Source organism: Trifolium pratense, linkage group LG2 (genome assembly GCF_020283565.1).
Source record: "Trifolium pratense cultivar HEN17-A07 linkage group LG2, ARS_RC_1.1, whole genome shotgun sequence".
Taxonomy (NCBI): Eukaryota; Viridiplantae; Streptophyta; class Magnoliopsida; order Fabales; family Fabaceae; genus Trifolium; species Trifolium pratense.
In genome coordinates, this window is record NC_060060.1 from 24,040,350 (window position 1) to 24,066,108 (window position 25,759).

The following is a 25,759-nucleotide window of genomic DNA, read 5'->3' on the forward strand; positions in this document are numbered from 1 at the left end:
AAATCGCATCCATTAAAACATGTTTTGCAATTTATGGTTTCAGAGAAATATGAGTCAATTTTTGAGTTTTGAGAAAAAAGAAGAAAAATATGTTTTTGGGTTTAATTTTGTGTTTTTGGTCCCTTTCTACAATTTTTTTTTTGGATTTAATTTGGTCCCTCTAAGTAGATGACTGAGCATCATTATTGACATATCATCCTCGTTTGCCACGTCACGCATTGCCACGTCAGCATTTGTTTGCCACGTCATCATTTTTGTAATAGCACTTAACCTTAGGGACTAAAACCAAAAAAACTTACACATTCAGAGACTATTTTAAAACAAAAAAAGATACAAGGACGAAAACCAAAAATTTTGGAACTTACATGGATGAATTGATCATTTAAGCCATATCTAATTAATGAGGATTTTTATCTTATTTATTATTGATATTGATATTGTTTTCAAATACTCACTATATATGACTCCAATTGTCACCACAAGGGGAACATATACTCACTATATAAGACATGCTCATTTTGAACTTATAGGCAGTTAGGCCCCACAACAAGTATTCACCTACTAATTACGGACACTTTATTATAGCATATATTGCTCAACATGTTATAAAAACTGAGTATACGGTTTACATCTAATTCAACGTGTTGTCAATTCAAAATGAGTAAGATGCCAGTGTTGAAGACAGGAGCATGGACACCAGAAGAAGACAAGAAGCTTATAGCATATGTTACTCAACATGGCCACGGAAACTGGCATTCTTTGCCCTCCAGAGCAGGTAATTAACAAACATAGGTTATTAGTTAGTTGATGAGATGTCAACATACTCAGATGTCTCTACGACCTAATTTTGCATAAAAAACATAGCTTCTATGTCTTTGTCAACTAGTAGTTTCATGGTGATCCTTGATCTCAGTTAAAAAAATGTTGCATGGTCTATAAATTAATACTCTCTCCGATTTTTTTTATAAGACATAAATTTGTAATGTAAAAGTTGATGTATTTGGTCTATATTATAAACCAAATCATTAACTTTTGTTGACTCATTTTTTTCTGTTATAAAAAGGACCGGAGGTAGTATATCGTTATTAACCATATGAATCTTGAGTTTATTGTTTATAGGTCTGCTAAGATGTGGAAAGAGTTGCAGACGGAGGTGGATTAACTATCTGAGACCTGATTTAAAACGAGGAAACTTTAGCTTGGAGGAAGATCAAACTATTACTCAACTGCATGCTCTTCTTGGGAACAAGTGAGCTTTCTTTAATTTGGATCTTTCTTCATAAGCAGTAGTTCATGGAGATAATATTGCATTTGTTTTATTTGGTTTCTATACCTATTGAAGAATAGACATGGTGAAAGAAACCATATTCCAAACAAGATAACTAAGGTAACATATGATATTGAAATCACATGTTTTATTTTTTGAAAAAGGAAAATAAATGTTTTACTTAGAAGAAAAAACAAGAGTATTCCAACCCTAAGATATAATGTTATGAAGCACTTGACACTAACATCGATATCGATAATAATTTGAGAAAATTGAATTGTTATATGTAACTATATATATGACAGTGTCATTTTTTTTGAAGAAGAAATATATGACAGTGTCATGTTGTATGTGCTACGTTACATACATGTTAAAGAAGAGAAAAGAAAATAAAACATATAACCTGTATATTAAAATAACTTGATTTCATTAGTTTTTCATTTTTTGCAATTAAAAAAAGATAGTATTTTTTTGTACCTCATAAATAAAAATAAAAATACATATAACAATATGGGAATAGTATATTCACATACGGTGTAAACTAATTTTATATTATCATTCAATATTAATCGTGTATTTTGCTAAATAGGGATGAAGGCAGGTAGGAGCTAGTGGGTCTCCTGCCCGCCCACTAATTTTAGATTATATTATATATATGTAGTATATTAATTTGTCTTTTATGTGTAGCTCAGTTGATAGTTATAAAAAATATTATTACGGAGTCGTAGTTCGAACTCCGAATTTTTCGTTTCTTCACATTTTAAGTGTGTAAGATTAGCCTTTAAGCTACTTGACAAACAAAAAAAGACTATATTTTGAGAGTTGACACTTTGATCAAACCCACCCATCATTGAAACTATAACTTACATTCTCAATTCTTGGCGAAAATAGGAACATTTTTTCATTAAATCGTTAAGATACTCTACAATCCTATAGGACACTCTCAAATAAACTCTTAAGATTATTAATATTTCAAGAAAAAGTCTTCGGCTATATTAAACTGTCAAATTAATACTTATTATCAATTAGGGTCGAGTCTAACATGCACAAGACTTATGTGGTGCATGGTGCACAAGTCTCGAATAACATTATAACGAATACAAATTTTATAAAATTGACCATTTGATTGAAAAATTATATCATATAGATCATCCATAGAAATTTTTAGAAAAATTGAAAATCATTTCATATGTTATTGAGACCCATCAAAATTAACGGTATTTAATAAAAATTCATAAACCGTTAATTTTGATGGGTCTCAATAACATATCAAATGATTTTCGATTTTTCTAAAAATTTCTATGGATGATCTATATGATATAATCTTTCAATCCAACGGCCGATTTTGTAAAATTCGTATTCATTATAATGTTATTCGAAACTTGTGCACCATGCACCACATGAGTTGCTTGTGCATGTTAGAAAAAGCCATCAATTAGATCTTTATATCAATTTGGTTCTATATATATATATTTAATGACTTACTATATATTAATTTAATCTCTAATATGCATAAAATTTGAAGGACAATAACATAACATATCTATTAAACTCTAGGGGAAGGCTATGCACAAGGGTCTTAAGTGACGCACGATGCACGATCTATCAATAATCTTATAATGAATACAAATTTTATAAAATCCACAGTTGAATCGAAAATTTATATCTTATAGATCATCCATACAAATTTTTTAAAAAATTAAAAATAATTTGATGTGTTATTGAGACCCATAAAAACTAATGGTATTCAATAAAAATTCATAACCATTAATCTTAACGATTCTCAATAACAAATCAAATGATTTTCAATTTTTTAAAAAATTTGTAAGAATAATTTATATGATATAAACTTTTAATCTAACGATTGATTTCATAAAATTCATATTCATTATAAAATTATTGATAAGTGGTGCACCACTTATCCAACTCTTTCATTTTAGTCAAAACCTAAACTCTAATAATATTAACAAGGAGAATGTTAACTTGTGCCCTTAAGACACATGTTAAGAAGATAAATGTGGAAAATATTTATTGAACTTGTGTTGTATTCAATTCTCTAAGCATTAAATTTTTTGTATCATTAAATGATATATATTTCTATTTTTAGCTAGCTTAACATGTGCCCTTAGGGCACAAGTTAACATGACCCTATTAACAAAGAAGTGCTCATTTGTTTTCGCTGTGAAACCTTTTTACACAGAATTTTGAAAAGCTACGATTTTTAGTTTTGGAAAGATATGTTAAATGTCCATAGACAAAAAATTAAAATTATTAATTTTTATGAAAACAACACTTCACTGACATGATACATTATTTTTTGAGAACAAGGTACTTATTGAGTATGATATAGTTTCTACTGTATATGTCATTTAATCATGTGTAAATTAACTATCTCTACATGGAGAGAGGACCCTCTCCTGTGGAAAAATAAAAATTAACTAGAGGCTGTCTAGGATCTCATCCATCCCATCAATTAATTATTTTATGATATCAATCACAATAAAAAAAAATGAATCGTGTTAAAATCAACGATTGAGATTTATATCAGCGTGAAACTGCGTAATGTTAAAACAGAAAACAATCCTTGTCCAATATGTTCATAGAAAAAATATAATGCATGTGTAAATTTACAATTTACAGATGGGCAACAATAGCAGCTCTCCTACCAAGGAGAACAGACAATGATATAAAGAATCATTGGAACACTAACATCAAGAAAAGACTTATCAAAATGGGGATAGATCCCATAACTCACAAACCAAAATCCAACATCAAAGACAATATCAATATTGCTCTCAAACACAAGGCTCAATGGGAGAGTGTTAGATTGGAAGCTGAAGCAAGATCATCAATGTTAAGCAAAGTTCAAACTCAACCATTAATATGTTCATCAAGTTCACCAAATTTTTCAATAACCAAACCCAACAATGCAATGGATAACATGTGTGCAATCATGGTTGCTAATGATGATGACCCTTTATATCCAAATATGCATTGCAATGTTTTATACAACAATACTAATAATATCATGGAAACAAATGGTCAAGAGATCATGCATACTAACTTGCAAGGTGATGATCACATAATGGTGGCATTGGAACCATTTAGAGATTCCTTCAATGGTGACACTTTCATAGACTTCAATGGAAATGTAATGTGTAATTTTGATGCTGGCTATGCATTTTCAAAATAATGGTCTACCTAAGAGGGAAGCACATTTTCACCGTATTTTAATTTTTTAAGACAAATCTTGGTATTATTTTAGTTTATTCTCAACTGTCAAAGAAGCATTATGCGTTTGTTTGTATTGTATGCTCAAATGACATGCATCATCTACTTGTATCGTCTACGTAATATGTGTCATGATATGTCAAATGTGAGTTAAAGTTTTAAATTGAATGAAGACGTTGAGGTTGAATAGCATATATAAGTGATATGACTCTTAAATTTAATGTTTTAGGCTCTGTTTGTTAAAAAAAACAAGGTTAACTTAATAAGTCAAATTCACCCAAAGACTAGGTTAATTTAATAAGTTTTACAAGAAAAAACATAATAGTTTCACTTATATTTTAACAATATTTTATAACAAATTTTTAAATATTTAATTCTAAAATTTTTATGTTAATACAATGATGAAATTAAATATCGAATAAGAGTCAATGGGGTGCAGATGCATGAAACTCCAAACTAGTTTAATAGAAGACAAAATCAAGGACAAGTAACTATCATTGAATCTTAACAAATGATATTTTGCAATGAAAATTTTATAAATACCTCTAAAAATTTGAAGTTCCAATATCAACATTTAAAAAGAACTAATACACTATTCCCGTGAGCTTAGCTCAGTTGGTAAGGACATCACATTATATATAGAGAGGTCCAAGTTCAAACTCCAGATTACTTATTCACCTTAAAAGTGAAGTTTCTAGCCATTATACATCTATTTTAAAATAAACAAAAATATAGGCTAAAATGCAACTTTTGTGCCCTTTTAAAAAATTGAATTTTGGTCACACTATTTTAATTATATTTTTGTCCACACATTTTTACTTTTTTGGATTTTTTGTTCACTTCAAGAATTTTTTTTATGGAGTCAAGAATCTTCGCAACACTTTGTTTTTTATTTGTGATGACCAAATCATTACGAACTTTTCAAAACCCACAAGTTGTGTGTCATATTAACGTTATCCCCCTAACAGCCTTTTTATGTCTTATAAAGAAAATACAAGTCTTGAACAAAATGAAAAGATCCTCTGGCAATACCATTAAAACACCTAACCAATTGAAAATATTGTATAAACTTTCACTTGCATAATCACATTTTACAAAGAGGTTCTCCTCCGTTTCCCTTTCAACCGTATGCACAAAGGGCGCCTTGGCCCTACCCCATGGTGAATAACTCCATGCAATTCCAAATTCGCTTTCGTTGGAAGCAGATGTTGGAGCAATTGTCAAGAAAACACTATCACTTTAGCGCGAGACTCTCCCGTACCCTTCCCAATAATTTCCCTTGCTCAACCCTCAAATGAAAAGGAGGAGATAAATATACCTGGCGAGACTTTCCCATACCCTTCCCAATAGTTTCCCTCGCTTAGGAGAGGAGATAAATGCTTGGATTAGTAAACAAATCCATGCATCGTCAAGATGGTTACCGAGTGTATAACCTCTTCCCACACAAATAAGGATTTTCGCCATTGTAAATTCCAATGCCAACTATCACTTACCTAATCCCCCATTTGGTTGATCTTTTGGAAGGAAAATGCAAAAAGCCTGGGAAACGCCATCCTTAAGGGTTTGTTGCCAATCAATAAATCTTCCCAAAAAAAATATGATGTATCTATTTACTTAAGACGTGGTGACCCTTATTAGGCCACATAAATATCTATGCCAGCAAAAAACATGTCTAATAAGTGTTGTTTTGTTGTAAATGAATAAAAAAATTACCCAAAAGTGAGATGAGAAGAGGACTAAAATTCAGGAAAAAACAAAGATAGATTAAAGAGCTAAATTCTATCATAAAAAAAAAAAAGAGCTAAATTCTTATCACTAATCTAACAACTTATGTGTAATTTAACTTTTAGTGATAGTGATAACTAAAATAATACTCTATGTTAAAAGTCTCACATTAGATGAAATAAAATTTGAATACGAGTTTATAAGTAGGTGAAATTTTCACCTTACAAGTCGATTTTATAAGATTGAATTATGTACAACCTAAATTTTAGAATAAAATCAGTACCTATATATTCAAAATCCGTTAGACCACATGCTATTATGTCACTGCTATCAATCAGACTATCATAATGTTAATTTATGAAATTCATTTATATGATAGGAAAAGCATCTTTTATGAAACTACAGATCGAGGTAACAAAACATTGAATGGCATCGAATCATATCAGTACATTTAAGTAGTTATCAGTAACTCAGAATAAGAAATTCGACACGTTGTGATGTGAAGTTAAAATTATAACTGTGGTTCCACTGGCTTTTGCAATCTGACATTGGTTAATAGTTAATGAAACTTAATTTCCTGATCATGGTGCTACCTAAAAAGTTCTATTCGTACATGCATGCAAATGATGATGATAATAGTGATAACCCTCTCTTTTAAAATAAACAAAAATATAGGCTAAAATGCAACTTTGTGCCCGTCTTAAAAATTGAAGTTTGGTCTCACTATTTATTTTTGGAACATTTTTTATAATGTTTTATTATATATATTGATTGATATGGACAAGTAGTACTCTTCCCACGAGATGAGATTAAGTACAAGTGGTACTGCTCTTACGAAGAAAAAGTGGCTAAAAAGGCACCGCAACTCAACGTGTTTACTCAAAGTCAAAGTTTCCAAATCATTACAAACTTTCCAAATGACCCCCAAAGTTGTGTGTCATATAAATAACATCAACACCTACAGCCTTTTTATGTCTTATATAAAGAAGCTACAAGTCTCGAATAAAATGAAAACTCCTCCGAGCAATACCATTGAAACACCTGATCAATTGAACTTATACAAACAACTTATACAATTTTTATATATTATTATAAGTTTATCAAATAGTTTATGATAAAATAACTTATAAAATTATAAATTTCAGAGTTTATGCAAACAGCTTATATAATTTTTATATATTATTATAAGTTTGTCAAATAGTTTATGATAAAATAGCTTATAAAATTATAATTTTTACTAGTGTGAACTTATAAAATAGCATAAAACTAATTTATATTGCATAAGTTGTTTGCATAAGCTCTAAAAAAGGCTGGGTCAAACAAGCCCTTAGTCCCTGCAGTCCACATGAATTTAATGGAGAATGACGTGACAGCGACGTGACACTACCATGCATTTTTTATTTTTTGCTTGTCACGTCACCAATCAATTTTTTTCAGTTTTTTTTTATCTGTTTTTTTTTGCACCCCTAATCCCAATTAAAAGGAAAAAAAATCCTAATTATTTGCAATTTATTCTCTAATTAGTTGGTTTTGTTATAACCAAATTTCTATGAATTGAAAACTTTAGAAAATTAAATTTATTAAATTTAGTTAATTAATAATTAAATTGAGAACTGATGACATCACTACAACGTCATCCTCCCTTAAACCCATGTGGACGGCAGAGACTAAAATCATTGACTGATGAAACTTCACGGACTAAAAAGTGTGAAAACAAACTTCAGGGACTAAAACAAAAATTCTGTGAAACTATAGAGACCAAAAACATATTTAACCCTAAAATTAATTATTTGCGTATTTGGATTTGTCAGGTGAGCGTTTAACTGCTACATAAACACTATTTAATAGAGTTGGATGGAAAAGGGTAACAGTGTAAACTTTAATACATTTAAAGACATATTTAACCCTTTAGGGATTAAAACGAAAATTCTGTGAAACTCTAGGGACCAAAAATATATTTAACCTTTTTTTTAAATTATTACATACTAGTCCCACACCCGTGCGATGCACGGGTGTTATGCGGTATTTTATTTTATAATGTTGAAAAATCATTCGTATAAATTGAAACAATAAGTATTATGAAAATTATAATAATAACATCAATAAAAACAAAATAATAATAATAATAATAATAATAAAGTGATGTTCCTTAAAAAAAAATATAATAAAGTGATGTAAATATAAGATAGATATTAAAGATGTGTTTATACATTTCGAAAAGATTACAATGGATCCTATTGCATCTACCAAAATAAGTTGGTAATCCATAAATTGTCATGTCACTATGAAAACGGTTTATGGTCATACTCATACACTGTGGTTAGATTAGTGGTTGCACAACTATCTAGGAATTATATATATCGATGCTTATACATTTAAAAAACTTATTTATACATCAGATTTGAAGTTACTTTGGTATCTTCTTCATTAACATTGATTAGCAATATCTTTAACTCATTCTTCAAAATAACTATGGAAATGACAACATATAATTGACCATGGAAAACAATCGATGTTGAAACATAAGTTTTTATTTATATTATAAATCTCATTGGAGGATTCTGAGTTGGATAAACTACTTTATTATCTCTTACAAAAAAACTACTGTATTATCGAATTTGACATTTATATTAATTTGAAACTTATTGGAGTAAAAATAAACCAACTTAACTCATACTCAAATATCGAATATGATAAAAATCATACAGGACATAACAACCATTAGTAAACTTTATTTTATCTATTTTTTTTACTAACATTAGAAAGTAGTCCTGACAATCGACCAACTCTTTATATTTACAAAGATTGGACAAAAGATTATTAGCAAAAACATTAACCTTTTTGAAAAAAAAACAATAAAATACAAAAAATAATAAAATGAACAAAAAAATGTAAATGAATAATAACCCAAAATAATAATAATAATAATAATAATAATAATAATAATTACAATTAGTACCCCACATTAAATGAATGTAAGTGGATGATATGGCTAAATGAAAAGTTTTCATTGGTTTGTGGATTAGGGTTTAGATAGACAATTCCACAACTATCTAGAATTTATATATATAGATTGAGTGTATATTAAAAAGTCATAAGTTTATAAATGTAGAATATGAAAAGTATAGAGATGAAATAATAAAATAATAATAAATAATAATAATAATAATAATAATAATAATAATAATAATAATAATAATATAAGTAGAAATGATGTTATAGTTCATTGATTTACAATTATTTTTACAATTGCATGGGTGTGATGCAATTATTTTTATTTTACAATTGCATAAAACTGAAACATTACATATTATCAAAATAATAATAATAATAATAATAGAGAATCCGAAATTCAAAAGATTTATTATCTAAGGAGAAGTGGTGAGACATTGTAAGTGAGTGGTTAAATGAAGAAATATTATTGGTTTAAGGATTATGGTTTACTTTACATGAGTAACAGAATGACTATCTAAAATTTATATATACAGGAGTAATATGATATATCTCCGCACAACATATAAATCAATTTCAAAACACACAAAGGATTGGATGAAAAGATATGTGACAAAATCTAAGTCACACAATTGGCATATAAATAGTGACAGAATTAGAAAAACTCAAATAAAACAAATAAAATTAAAGGGTACGTACCTTTTAAAAATATTCCAAAGGGACATATATGTGAAGAGCATCAACCTCACAGTTCAGTTCGTTTAAGTAAGAGATGATGACCCAAAGCCTAAAATAAAAAATTATAAAAATAAGTATATCAATAAAAAAAATGAATAAATAAAAAAAATAAAGGAAAGGAAAGTAAAACAACTATTACATAATTCAATTAAAAATAAAGTATATATTATTTAATTTGTATCATAATAGAATATAAATACACATATACAGTAACAATTAATTAAACCTATAAATGATCTGCAACACAAAAGTTGAATGTATGATCTGCAACAAACAAAAAATGTCAAATTCTCTTAATTTTATTTGTTATGCAAAAAGTTAATTTTTGCAAAAAATAAAATAACTACAACAAATCATGGTTTTAAAAAATAACATAAGTATTTATACCTGATGCACAGAAGATGAAGAGGCAAGATAATGGAAAGAGAAATTGCACATTATAAGATATGAAAAAATCTATTCTCACATTCAACCGGAAAAACAAATGGTAATCTTATTAAGCACATGACTGAGCACCAGGGGATGAAAATATTTGTTTCTAACATTCGTAATGGTTAGTTAGGAAAATATGAATATGATACAAATTAAAATAGTTGTAAGCTATATATTAAAATATTGGTAGAAGAGTTCAATGGATGAAAATTGAATTGTGACTTAAGAGATGAAAAATATATTACCGAGAGTTACAAAGTTAATTAGTGTGTATTTTTGTATTCTCCTTATTATAATATAGTAAGCAAAAATTATTATATTCACCAAAAAAAGTAAAGGCTAAGTAAAAGCTTGAGTGAGTGTATATTAAAAAGCCATAAGTATATAAATGTAGAATATGAAAACTATAGAGATGACAATAATAATAATAATAAGGCTTAATTAGTAAAATGGTCCCTTAAAGACATTTTTAGTTTCATATTGGTCCCTTAAAGAAAAAAAGGTCCAAATAGGTCCCTTAAAGAAAAAAAAGTCCGAATAGGTCCCTTAAAGACATATCCGTTAATCAGTTTGGTCCTATTTAGACCTCTTTTTAGGGACCAAACTGATTAACGGAGATGTCTTTAAGGGACCTATTCGGACTTTTTTTTCTTTAAGGGACCTATTTGGACCTTTTTTTCTTTAAGGGACCAATTTGAAACCAAAAATGTCTTTAAGGGACCATTTTATTAATTAAGCCTAATAATAACTAATAATAATAATAATAACAATAATAATAATAATAATATAGATGATGTGGCTAAATGAAAAAATTTGATTGGTCTAAGTGGATTAGGGTTAGGAGAACTATTTAGGAATTATATATATAGATCCACCATCAAATATGAGAGAGAAAAAAATAGATAGAATTATAAGAAAAATGGAGATTAAATAAAAACCTCCACACAACAAAAGACATCTTCAAAGGAACCACCTTATATTAAATAGTAAGGGTTGGGTACCCCTTGTGATCTAACCTGTTGATCAGAAGAGGTTGGTGGCCAACAAATTGTCCGGTTGAGCAGGTGATTAACGGTTGAGCAAGTAGTCGATCCACCGGAGGGGGTTTGTACCTGCAGGCGCTCCGATGCTTAAATCAGTAAGGGCACAAGAGATACAAGAGAGAGAGAGAGAGAGGGAGTAGAATGAATTGAATACATGGGCTTTCCTGTATATGAGAGCTTATATAGTTGCCCCCAACGCTAGGCCAAAGGTCCTCCTAATGGGCCGTGTGGAGCAGGCCCAACAAGGTTGACTGTCAGGACTTGCCCTTAGATCGTGGGGAGAGCGGTTATTTGCTCCAATCCTGGTGAGCCGTTCCACGATGCAAGGATAGTGGATAAGCTCAAGTGAACGTGGCGCCCTCGTGTAGAAGAGCACGTGATAGTCATGGCGTGATGACGTGTCGAGGAGGCCATGTCATGTGCTGACGTGGGCGAGGAGACCATATTTCATTGTGCCGTCCTCTTAAAGTCCGAGAAAAAGTGGATTTGGGTCGGCTCTTGACCCAGTTCATGACATCTTATATATTCCTTATAATTCATTATTTGCTTATTAAGAAAAAAAAAAAAACCACCTTATCACAAACAAAATAAAAAAATTTGAAATGATTTGAACTAGAATACTCTTGACCGAATAGACATCATCATAGTCAAGATGCCATGGCCACTTGTCTTCAATGTTAATGTGAAACTAGTATAATACCCGTGCGTACGCACGGGTCTCGGCGTTGCCACGATTTTTTTATGATAGAGCGAAATTAGTCCAGTTATAAAATTATTCGTCGTCCCGTGTATAATAGTTGTAATTGTAATATTTATTAGTGATAACTTGTTTATATATGAGTAATATTGAACTAAGTGTGGACTCATAGAGTATCACTAGGACTTACGGATTGTTGGTTTCCTGGAGTGACGCACTGACAAACTCGGATTACATTCTTCCAACACATCACTGCTTCTGATGTTGTTTTAAATCCTCATGTTGCTCATGACTTAGAGATTTTAAGAACTTGGAAAGATATTGAGATCCCCGTAGAAATTATAAAAAATAGACATGTGTATTAATTTAGGAAGTATAGGTCCTCGTAAAAATTATAAATAAATAAAAACATTTGTTAATGCCACAATTTTTTTTATCGTAGGGAGAATATTGTATAGTTCGAATATTGATATATGAGTAAAAATATAGATTCACGTAGAATTTATCAAAAAGATATACATATTAATATATGTGTATATACGTCCCCGAAGAAATTATAAAAGATAGACACTTGTACAAATAATATATGAAGAGAAATATAGGTCCCACAGAAATTATAAAAAAATAGTCAATCTTACTAATATATAGTATAAGTCTCGTAGAAATAACAAAAAACATTAGGTCCTCGTATTAATAGATCAACATAAATATTATATGAGTTAACTATAGGTCCCCGTATAAATTATAAAATGTAGGCATGTGTATTAATATAGAAGTTATAAAATAGGTTTGCGTAGAAATTATAAAAATTGACACTTGTATTTATATGAGTAGAAATATAGATCCACGTAGAATTTATCAAAAATCATACGTATTAATATACGAGTAGAAATATACGTCCCATAGAAATTATAAAGGATAGACACTTGTACAAATAATATATGAATATAAATATAGGTCACACACAAATTATCAAAAACTAGTCAACCTTACTAATATATATATATATAGTATCTCATAGAAATAACCAAAACAATTAGGTCATCGCATTAATAGATCAATATAAATATAATATATCAAAAATTAGACAACTGTGTTAATATATGAGATATATGAGTAAAGATACAGGTCTCATATAAATCATATATATAAGTCTCATAGATATAACCAAAATAATTAGGTTCTCACATCATTAGATCAATATAAATAGAAGTCTTATAGATATTATAAAAAAATAGACAACTGTATTAATATATGAGTAAAATACAGGTCTCATATAAATCATATATATAAGTCTCAGATATAACCAAAACAATTAGGTCATTGTATTAATAGATCAATATAAATACAAGTCTTATAGATATTATAAAAAAATAGACAATTGTATTAATATATGAGTAAAAATACAGGTCTCATATAAATATAGATATAAAAATAATGTATAATAGAGTATACTCCCTCCGGATACAATTATAAGTAAAAACTACCTTTTAGGTTCATTGAAAAGTAATGTACCTGGTCAATAATATAGACTGAATACATTATTTTTTCAATGAATTTAAAAAGTGTTTTTTGCTTATAATTGTATCTGGAGGGAGTAATAATTATAATAATATTATTTTATTAAAATTTAGTATGAAAAGACTTAAATATCACTTAATTTAATTATGTGTCAAAATTAAAAAAGATTGAAAAAGGTTAGAAATGTAAAATCACAAGTATCTCCCTTTAATAGATTTCATAGGTAAACATTAACCAGCAAAGAATCACATTCCCGAACAACCCTCTCCTCCACCTCCAACCATGGCCAGGGACGGATTCAAAGGGTGGCAGGCAGTGGCCAAAGGACCCCCTCCCCCTCATATATATGTATATAACTAGATTTCCCACCCGTGCGACGCACGGGAAATAATTTGTTTATATGATATGATTTTATATTTCATTTGTTAGTACGACCAACAAATAATTTCATATAATATCCCAATATCATTATAAATTAAACTAAATATAATACGACATTGTTATTAGATTAGAGAGATAATCCTTATCTAATTAAATACAACACTTAAGATTACATGATTAAATAATGACATAAGATTTTTTAAATATAACAATTAGACAAATGTTAATTATTAACATAATACAACCATATAATAAGGAAAATATGCTTATCAAAAAAAAAAAAAATATAATAAGGAAAATATAATAAAGGCTATATAAAATCATACAGCTCCCTGCGTTTTTTAGAGATATAAAATTTTAAAATTAATATTAAATTTAATGGATACACAAAACATAGAGCGTATAATAAAGGCAACATAAAATCTTACAGCCCCGTGCGTTTTTTAGAGATATAAAATTTGAACTTTAATGGATAAATAAAATGGATACACAAAACATAGAGCGTATACTAAAGGCTACATAAAATCTTACAGTCCCCGTGCGTTTTTTAGAGATATAAAATTTGAAAATTAATATTAAATTTAATGGATACACAAAACATAGAGCTATACTAAAGGCTACATAAAATCTTACAGTCCCCGTGCATTTTTTAGAGATATAAAATTTGAAAATTAATATTAAATTTAATGGATAAACAAAATGGATACACAAAACATAGAGTGTATAATAAAAGCTACATAAAATCTTACCACTGTTCTTTTCCTAGACAAACAACTCTCTCCTCCACCTCCAACCATGACCATGGCCCTCACTTCCGAATCCCTTCTAAACATCTCCGTTACATAAATATTTGGTTCAACTACAAGCCCAAACAAACAACTAAAGTCCTCCGGAAGAATATTCCCTACTAACCGAGGATCACTACAAGAAAACATGACATTATTGAGAGTCAAAAGCCTCGTGAAAAAGGTTGACTGGCAATTATCTATTACCTTGACTATGTAATTACAAAATTAATTAACGTAATAAAAAAATTAATTGTATTTTTAAAAACGTTCCTCTTGAAAGCTTGTTCCATGAGAATAGGAAGTGCATTGGAAATAAAATCGAAATTAAGTAAATGGTAATTTTATGGATTTAGATTTGATGTTGTACTATCACACGGTTATTTTTCCTAACTGTTCGATTTATAGTTGATTATGTTTGCGTGTAAATGAATTGTTTGATTTCAAATTAATGACGATGATTCAAAACATCATATATGATTCGAAGTTCCCTCCCATCCCATCCGGTGATTAGTTTCCAATAATTTTATGACATCAATTTTGACACCAACCAAAAATTGCACACAAGAGGCCCCCTCCCATGATTATAGGCCCCCTCCCATGATTATTTGTACAATTTTATGCCTCATTTCCCTTTAGGACTCATCTTACTTTCCATCGGACTTATCTTCCACCCATATAACAAAGGCCAGAAAAGATTAATATATATTGTATATAGAAATAGATATTGGCTTATGATTGCATAAAAACTTGGAAATGAAGAAAAAACCATTTTGGATGAAAACTTATCACTCATGATAAAAAGGTAAAACAATTCCAAAATGGTTACAAAAACTATGAAATCAAAAGTATTGGCACTGAATGAAGGCATTGAATTAAACATGTTGTGTTAAGATAAACCCAAAATGATGAATAGGGAAATAGAGAAAGGGATGCAGGGGAATTGACAGAAACAATATAACATGCAAATTTGAAGTACTATCCAACTCCTAACAATTACTTTGGCTATTAAAAGGAACAACTAAACCTTAACTATGCATGAAATGAATCTTTATGGAGCTCAAATATTTTCATACTTAGTAGCCTAAGAAACATTTCATTGAACATAAAAAATATATGTATTCCCCTTAGAACGAATTGTTCGAGAGAACCCAAATTTGATTTTGGAAACAACTTGGTCAGACTTTGCTTACCGGGCTCCTAAGAACCAGAGGGTTAACAAAAAAAGAAAAAGAAATATGTACATGCCATTGAATAAAAGTAACAAAACAATTCCAAACAAAGCTACAAATCTGCTATAAGAGTGTTCAAAAATAAAAAATATAGGCATGGCAACCAAATATTACCATTCATAAAAAATTAAGCAAATTAGGCAATGTTCAAACTTCAAACTTTATGTACAAAAAAGTTTATAATTGACAACACAACTGAATACAAAACTACATAATCCAAACTTAGCACAAACAAAATAATAAATCATTTCATAAAGAATGTGTAGACACTGTATTGTTAGAAAAAATGTAAATATTCGATAACAAAACATGACATACACGAATCTGGTTTTCCTGCACACTTGATTTGAGATCAGACGACCAAAATTAATCAACATGTCACACATTTAATGTGTTTAATCGAAATCCGGCATACACCTAGCTTATACATGAAAACCAGTCCATCTTCTAAAACTCCTAAAATCCTTCCCATTAGAAACAGCCATACCTATTCCAACACTTCCACCATTACCAACACCTCTATAATACAATCTCCATTCATTTTCTTCATTATCCATATAAACCAAACAAGGTGATCCAACATCTTTATCATCCCAACAACCTTCATTTGATGGCATCAAAATAGCCTCATCTTGAACCCTAACCCATTCCATCAACCCATCAGGTGAAATTGCTATACCAATACACCTCCTTCCATTACTACCTACACCTTCATAAACCATCACATAGTTTCCACCACTTTTGTTTCTTGTAACACAAGCATTCATCACTCCAAATTCATCAAAAGAACCAACTTTACCTCCACCCATTATTTTCCCTAATTTCAACCACTTAATTCCATCTCTTGACCTAGCAATTCCAATACAAAATTCCCCTTTTTCTTTATCAAATGAATGATAATACATCCTTAAATCACCATTTCCATGATAAACAACTTGTGGTGATGAAATAAACAATGAATCCCAATCTTTTTCTTTACCAACATCAATCAATGCTCCACTATGATGCTCTCCTTCAATTCTAGCCCAATTTCTACCATCTTGACTTATAGCTAAACCAGGTAATGACTTCAAAATCTTACCTTTACCGAAATTCTCATCATTCAAACCAATTGGGCTATCAAAACTAAACTCCGAAGAATGATCACGAACCTCTACAGATTCGGAACTATATCCGGTGTAATAAAGCCAATAAACAGCATTGGAACCTCTAACTCTGTAACTAGACATGATTAACAATCCAGAAGGCCTAATTCCGCGAGTATCGAAACCCCACCAATCTTTACCACAATTCATCACAAAACCAACATCAGAACCTGATTTTGCAGGACCTCCACCACGTTCCCAATGAACACCATTGCTTGAAATTGCTAAACCTATTAAATCATTTGAAGGTTTACCTTTTGGTCTTCCATGGTACCACATGTACCATCTCTCTTCTTCATCACTTTGAAACCTTTTCACTACTGGTGATCCAATGTCTTCACTATCCCATGAGTTTGAAAAACCCAAATCAAAAACCAACCCTCTTGAAGATAAAGAAGTAGTAGAATTTGAAGATTGTGAAGAAGATGATGAAGATGAAAAAGATTCATTTTTTTCTTGTGGTTGTGATTCCTTGTTGGATTTGTTGGAAAGTGAATTGGGTTCATTGTTTTTCTTGCTGTGTGTGTCATTGTTGGTGTTTGTGTCTGGTTTTGTGGAGCAATGTAATAAGAAAGATTGAAACTTTTTGGTGAGTGGAGAGTTTGAGGAGACAAGAGTGAGAGTGTTTGGTTTAGGGGAAGAAACCCATGATTGAATTAAGGTTGTTGTTGGGTTTTTAAGGTTGTATGGTTTCAATGAGGGAAGTTCCATTGATGACAATGATGATGAGTCCATAGCTAGAATGAGGTATGTGGGGATGTTGAATGTGGGAAATTGAATAAGATAGAAATTATGTGTGTGGTGAGTGTTTAAGTTTAATTTAACCAAACCAAAAGGATGGAAAAGAAATGCAATAAGAGAGGAGAGTGTACATTTATTCTCTTTTACTTTTCTACACAAGAGAATAACTATCTTCCAAGGAAAGTGTGTCACCGTCTCAAGCAATGTTTTAAACATTGTCTCCTCGTTGACTCTACAAAACTATTACTTCCTCCGTCTCGAATAAATAATCTTTTAAGATTATTTTACATAAAGAAATGTAATCATGTTGTTAAAAGAAATAATAATTTTATTAAATTATTCCTATAATGCAGTAATTATTAGGGGTATAATTGGAAAGTGTGACATGGAAAAAGTGAGAATGACAATTATTTTGAGATAAAATTTTATTTCTAAAGTGATAATTATTTTGAGACGGAGGGAGTAGTTCATTGGTTGAACTACTTGTAATCGATTGAATCGTATTAGTTTATTGTTTAGATTGACTTATTTTTAAGTTTATAAAAAAATAGTTTTTGTAAATAATTCAAATGAACTCTTAAATCCGACTGTATTAAAAGACTCAGTTTTTAGAAAATTTTAAAGTAATTCGTAACACTTATAAATGTAAAAATAAAAGAAAATAGAAAAGTTAACTTAATTTCATGAGCTCATGTCTAGTGGTGGGAAATTTGGGTATTATGTTATAGCTTATGAGTTCGATCCTCAGCTCATTGTAAATTCAAAATAAAATCTATGTTTTTTTTTTTATATCAATTTTAATGGATATTTCTTAAAAATATATTTTGATAGAGTAACGAAGTACATTAAAATTGTTTAATTTTTAACTTCAGCGATTCAACTTGTTAGAGAATAAAACTAAGGAAAAATTATCCTCGTAAACTTAGCTCAGTTGACAGAAATATCGCACTATATCTATACAATTCGAGGTTTGAATCTCAGACACTTCACTTATTCATCATAATTTAAAAATTTAAAAGTAGGAGTCTAATTTAAAAATTTAACATTTGAGTCAGACAAATTAGATTCGTGTCACACTTATGCTATACTTTATTTTTGAAAATGTATCTAATTTTTTTCCTTAATCTTATTGGATGAGGACAGATATGTTAGATGCTGATATTTTCTGAAGAGAAAAAGAAAATCATTATACAACCTCATGATTTCTAAATGAGCTTCTTTTCTTTTGATTTTGCTCAAGTATAAACTTTTTTCCAAACCAGAACAGTGAAAGTGTTCCCTTTTATAATCTTTTAATTAATTAAATAATGTTTCTTTTATATATTCTTTACGTAATATATAAAAGGATTTGTGGAATGGGATCAAGGTGAACATATTAACCAATCTTTATAGATTTTGTGTTTCACCATAGCATTGATATAAAATAGATTCTTTTTTGACTAATGATATTAAAGAGAATCTTCAGTATGCTTCTTCTTCACCTCAAATATTACTCCCTCCCTGTTCTTTTCTAACAAACATATCAACCTTGATCGCGGATGACGTACGGTGGTGGTGTTGATCGGAGGGGGAAGTATCCACAAAAGACAACGACAAAGTCCATATAAACTTTGTTTTAAAACCCAAACCGGTGAACTATACAGTTAAAAAATTGGGTCACTAGATTAATATTCGGATAAATAGATTACTGGTCGGACCGCATAGCAAAAAGGCAATGAAAATGTCACAAGCAACATGGTAAAATTTTTGGACTGTCTCTCAATTCATACAACATAAAATACACAGTAAGTAAAATGGGGATTCATGAAATATAGTAGGTTGGTTGCTGATTAGAAAAAAGAAAATAGAAATTACTTTTCAACTACTTAATCACTCCATAATTGTAATGTAATTATAATCTTAGAGGCATAATAAAAGGATTCACTTTGAGTCTTCAATGCATTGTTCAAAGTTTGACATCATTCTCCACTACATTGTCTTTCATCTCACATATCACAAAGGCTCATCTAGACCCTGCACGTGTACAACATTTCCATTTATGTCAAACAATATTAATCACTTGATTGAGTAGTGACCTCAAACAAAACCAAACAATAACACACCAAATTTTCTACTAAATAGAAGGATATATCACATGGCATATAAACAAAACCAAATTTGCTTGGACATTGGAACAACTACAACTACAATTGTATACAGTTTACAAAAAATAATGAAATATATACATTAATACAAGGACAAAATAATCAGATTAAAATAAATTCAAAATCATCCTTGAAACTTATCTATTTCTTGTATGTTACTTACTAGTACTAATAAAAGTCGAATTACCAAAAGATAAAATAAATTTTACCAAAAGTTATCATTGATTTTTACTGGTATTTTATTTATACCTTGAACTTGGTGTTGACTGTGCTGGAGCAAAATCTTCACGCTTCGCCATACTATACAAAGCATCCATTTGGGTAATATATTCTTGTTTCCCATCAACTTTGTACCGAACCTACATCCAAATAATTTTCAATAGATAAATTAATTATATATAAAAATCATAATGAATTAATAAAATAATTTATCGATATTAAAGAGAAAGTTTCAGAGTAAACAGTGTAAAAGAGTACACATAATAATTGAACATGCACTAAATTGATACTTCATCTGAAGTTTGAATCTAGTCTATTATTTTAAGTTCGATCTGACTTTTCTAAAAGTTTAGCTTGACCTATATATATATATATATATATATATGTCATCCTATTAGAATTTGGGAGGCCTATACTCAACCACAAAAGCTAGCTTGAGAGTTGAGGTTTGCACTACACTTATAAAGGCTATCTTTACCATATCTCTAGCCAATGTGAGACTTCTAACACATCCTAAAAGCTCTAATAAACATTTAGAGAGTCTAAGACTAAGACTGGCCTATTTAAATAATTAATTAGGCTTTTTTTTATTAAATAAATCAAGTCGATCAGACCATAGTCCATGTCAGGCGGCATGACCTATTCTTTTGGTTTACAATGTTAGTAATGAGGATCGAACCTAGGACCTCATGTATATACTATCAAAATTTCTCACCACTAGAACAAACCTGGTGGCTTTGCGGCATTGCCTATTCCAACTCCTACTTTCAATTAATTCAATTAATATGAGCATTTTAATTTTCAAATATTATTTTACTCTAAGATTCAATACAATTATCGCTTTCCTATGAAATTTACCTTCTAAACAATTATAATGAGACATAGAGAGAGTAAGTTGCATGATAAATTAAAGAAACCATACTATGAGCTTATTTTTTTCAAGATCGTAATCAACAATAGTTCCAAGACATCTTCTTCCATTGTGTTCCCTGCAGATATAGAGCCCCATAAATTGGTAAGGCTCATAAGGTTCTGTTCCAGTCGCATTTACTCTCTTAGTGAACCATGGGCTTCTTTCCTTGCCAACCCTACTTGAAGAAGCAACACCTTCAACAAAAAAGGAAAATAATTTTAGAACTATGTAGAAAAAAACTAAGTAAATTAAAACTAATGGAATGTTCGTGTGTAAAATAATTTTACATCGATATTCAATAAAAATTCATCACATTGACACGTAATGCAAATGTGTAAGCCTAATTTACACATTTGACACAAAATTGTGTGTACATACAGTCACATATGTGCCTTAAGAATACACTTATGTAGCAATAATATATTTATAATATTGTGATTTATTATTTAATTGAAATACATAACATTAATTTTTTATTATTTGTATAAAAATGTAATTTAAAATAGTGTATCAATTGTTCAACTACTAAGCTATGGATACTAAAGCTTTTAAATAGCATAGAGCCTCATGGTTCTTTTAAATATTTTGATTTAATAAAAATAACAAAAAAATTCTTCATACTTGAACCTTTTCCCTTCTTATTTTTTGAAGTAGATGTCTCTTCAAGTGCAGTCTTCTTCATTTCACTTTCAACAATCTTCCCTAAAGTATTCCTAGAATCACACACGGTTCATCATAAATTAATATAGTTAGTGATAAAAGATAAGAAAAAGTGAACATTATAATTAGGAGAATAATGAATATATTTACAAATTAAAGAGTTCAAAAAGTTATGTATAACAACGTTATGTCTCCTAAGTCCATGCATATTATTTTTAAGATAATTGGTTTTGCAGTGACACAACTTGTCGTTCATTTACCTTTCATTCATATGTAAATATTCTAGAATTAACGTAATATCAAAATAGAAATTGTTTAAAAAAATTGCTTATATATTTTTCATACCTCGAAAGTGGTAGTTGTTGAACCCTGCATAACTCTTCATTTTTAGCCATATGGCTCAAAACAACGTCTAGTTCCAAATACTCTATTAGATTATCATATTCAAACGCAACCTATATATATCAAAATAAATGATGTTAAATGTTAATGAACAAGTTAATTGATAATAAGTTTGTTATGTCAAAATGGTAATCCTCTATATTCATTGATCATGCTCATGAGCTTATATAGGCAAAGCACCACATATAAGTAAATGGGCCAAAGTACAACATTTGTATTGAGCTTAAACACATGAGGCCCAATACCTAACATAATCCTCCCCTAATTGTATGACTATACAATTATCAAAACATACAAAACAAACTAGAATTATAAAAGCAATACAAACTAAAGCCAAGCCAAGCCAAGAGAAAGGTAGCATGACATGCTAGACATGCTCACTGGCGCGCGCCAACCTAGCAGGCCTCAGGCACAGACAAACAAGCCAGACAAGCCTTGCAGGCCTCAGATACAGCCAACCAAGCAGGGCTTCATAACTTCTGAGGGGCCATCATTCCCAATTTGCTCCTCAACTTCTGAAATGTATCAAGCTTTAAGGGTTTAGTCATTAAATGAGCAAGTTGCTCTTGAGTTGTGCAATGCTTAAGCTCCACAGTTCCTTCCTTAGCTAGATTTCTCAAGAAGTGAAATCTCACATCTATATGCTTACACCTACCATGCATTATAGAATTTTTTGACAGCTTGATGGAGGAGCTGTTATCACAGTAGATCAAAGAAGTCTTGCCTTGTCTAATCCTCAATTGACTCAGAACATTCCTTAACCATATACATTGACAGACACATAAGGAGGTTGCAACATACTCAGCTTCAGTGGTAGACAAGGTTACAATTGGCTGCTTCTTTGATGACCAAGAGATAGCACCTGTTCCAAGCATAAACACATAACCATAAGTGTTTTTCCTGTCATCCAAATCACCTGCATAGTCTGAATCTGACCAACCTACGAATTCAATCTCATTAGTGTGTGTGACTGTACATGATTCCATCAGCTAGAGCCCCTTTAAGTACCTCATAATTCTTTTTATAGCAATGACATGTAATTCTGTTGGCCTATCCATAAATCTAGCAACCAAGCAAACTGAGTAAGCTAAATCAGGCCTAGTAGCTAGCAAGTACATTAAGCATCCAACCATCTGCTTGTATTCCCTAGCATCAGTGGTTGTTCCATTTTCATCCTTGACAAGCTTGGAACATGGTACTATTAGACTACATACCTCATTACAGTTTTCCATACCAAATCTTTTCAAAATTTCAGCTGCATACTTGTTTTGGTTTATGAATATTCCTGCTTTGGATGGAATGACTTCAACTCCAAGAAAATATTTCATCCTTCCTAAGTCAGTCATAGCAAACTTTCTTTTCATAGACTCTTTGAAGGCATGAATCATATTCATATCATTACCAGTACATATTAGATCATCAACATACAGGCTGACAATCAATATTTCACAAATAATGTGTGTTCATGAGAGCATTTTTCAAACCTTTCAAAATTGAAGTAACTTTCAATTTTGCTGTACCATGCTCTGGGGCTTGCTTCAAGCCATAGAGTGCCTTTTTCAGTTTGTACACTTTGTTCTTACCACCCTTCTGATATCCAAGAGGTTGCTCCACATATATGTCTTCAACTAGTTCACCATGTAAAAATGCACTTTTTACATCCAATTGAACACATTCCAATTTTCTTTAGCAGCCAATGCTAGTATTGTTCCGATTGTGTCCCATCTTGCCACAGGAGCAAACACTTCATTGTAATCAATTCCAAGTTTCTGACTGTATCCCTTAGCTACCAGTCTAGCTTTATGCTTTTCAATCTCACCCCTTTCATTGTATTTAGTTTTATAGATCCATTTGACTCCAATTGCATTGGATCCTTCTGGTAGAGTTGTCAATTCCCAAGTATCATTGTTCTTTATAGATTCAATCTCCTGATCCATAGCAATTCTCCAAACATCAAGTTTTTCAGCTTCTACATAGGTTTTTGGATCATCAGCTGGAGTGTAGATAGCTAGATTGTGTAAGTCTTCATCATCAAGCTCACTTCCTAATACATAGTCATTGTAACTAGCTGGAGGTCTTCTGTTTCTTAGTGCTAAAACAACCTCATTATCAAAGTCACTTGGAGTCTGAATAGGATTTGTAGGCTCACTCATATCTGAATCACTGTCACCATTTATCTCAACCTCATTTTCATTATTGTTTGTCTGATCTGTGACTGGTTCAATAGTTTCACCTTCTATCTCATCACTAGTAACTTCACTATTCTTCTTTGTGCTAGGTTTGTTCCATTCCCACCCTTTATTTTCTTCAAAAATCACATCTCTACTGATTATGATTTTCTTCTTCACTGGATCATACAGTTTGTAGCCTTTTGATTCATCACTTACTCCAAGATGTATGCAGCCTATACTCTTGTCATCCAATTTAGTTCTTTGACTGTCTGGTATATGAACAAATGCTAAGCAGCCAAAGACTCTAAAATGATGTATTGATGGTTTGTTTCCACTCCAAGCTTCCTCAGGGGTGATATCTTTGACTGATAAAGTGGGGCTTCTGTTCATGATATATGTGGCCCATTTTACAGCTTCAGGCCAAAACATTTTAGGTACATTTCTTCCAGCCAGCATACTTCTGACCATATTCATTGTTGTGGAGTGTATGCAGTGGTCAACTGCCTTTTAATGCCTTGATTGCTACAAAATTCATTAAAAGCATTTGTATAGTACATCCTGGCTCATTTTCAACTAATGCTTTAAAGTTTTTGAAAGTATCTAATGCACTAGATTTTTCTTTCAAAAAATAAATCCAAGTCTTTCTAGAGAAGTCATCTGTGAAGGTGATGAAATACCTGTTACCTCCATTGCTTATTGGATTGATGGGACCACATATATCTGAGTGAATAAGCTCCAATTTCTTGACAGCTCTCCACACAGCCTGCTTAGGAATAGCTTCCCTGTGTTGCTTACCAGTCAAGCAATCTACACACTTTTCATTCATATAATCTAGTGATGGTAGCCCTTTTACCATATCTTTCTTAGCCAAAATATTCAAACATTTGATGCTCAAATGAGCATATCTATCATGCCATAACTGAGACCAGCTTTCTTTTGAAACTTTAAGGCATTTGGGAGTAATCACTGCAGCATTCAGAGTGTACATGCTATTGGCTGACATATGTGGAACAAATAGCAACCCTTTGTCATCATGGAAGATTTTGCAAGTATCATTTTTGGAGATGATAGTTACATTCTTCTGCTGTATTTGTCCAATGCTCAGAAGATTGGTCTTTAGGCCAGGTATGTAGTAAACTTCTGGTATGACATGAATTCTACCATTGATACTTAGCTTGACATTACCTTTTCCCATGACATTCATCTTTGAATCATCTCCAAGCTTTACAATATCTCTGTAGCTTTCATCAAATTCATATAACCAACTTTTGTTTCCAATCATATGGTTGCTGCAACCTGAGTCTAGAAACCATCTTTCACTTTCGAATTGCTCATATAGTTGGTTTTGGCCATGAGGAGC

At 30.7% G+C, this 25,759-nt stretch overlaps 2 protein-coding genes across 2 annotated transcripts; one reads left to right on the forward strand and one right to left on the reverse strand.

The window, feature by feature from the left end:
* The first annotated feature begins 657 nt into the window (after positions 1 to 657).
* On the forward strand, positions 658 to 4,460 carry LOC123904431 (transcription factor MYB16-like). Its single transcript, XM_045954100.1, has 3 exons — positions 658 to 775; positions 1,120 to 1,249; positions 3,908 to 4,460. Exons 1-3 carry the CDS (start codon positions 658 to 660, stop codon positions 4,458 to 4,460), a joined length of 801 nt encoding a protein of 266 aa, XP_045810056.1.
* An 11,680-nt stretch (positions 4,461 to 16,140) lies between these two features.
* On the reverse strand, positions 16,141 to 17,982 carry LOC123905056. Its single transcript, XM_045954674.1, has one exon. The coding sequence runs from the start codon at positions 17,882 to 17,884 to the stop codon at positions 16,427 to 16,429; it is 1,458 nt and encodes a 485-aa protein (XP_045810630.1). The 5' UTR covers positions 17,885 to 17,982; the 3' UTR covers positions 16,141 to 16,426.
* Positions 17,983 to 25,759: the final 7,777 nt, after the last annotated feature.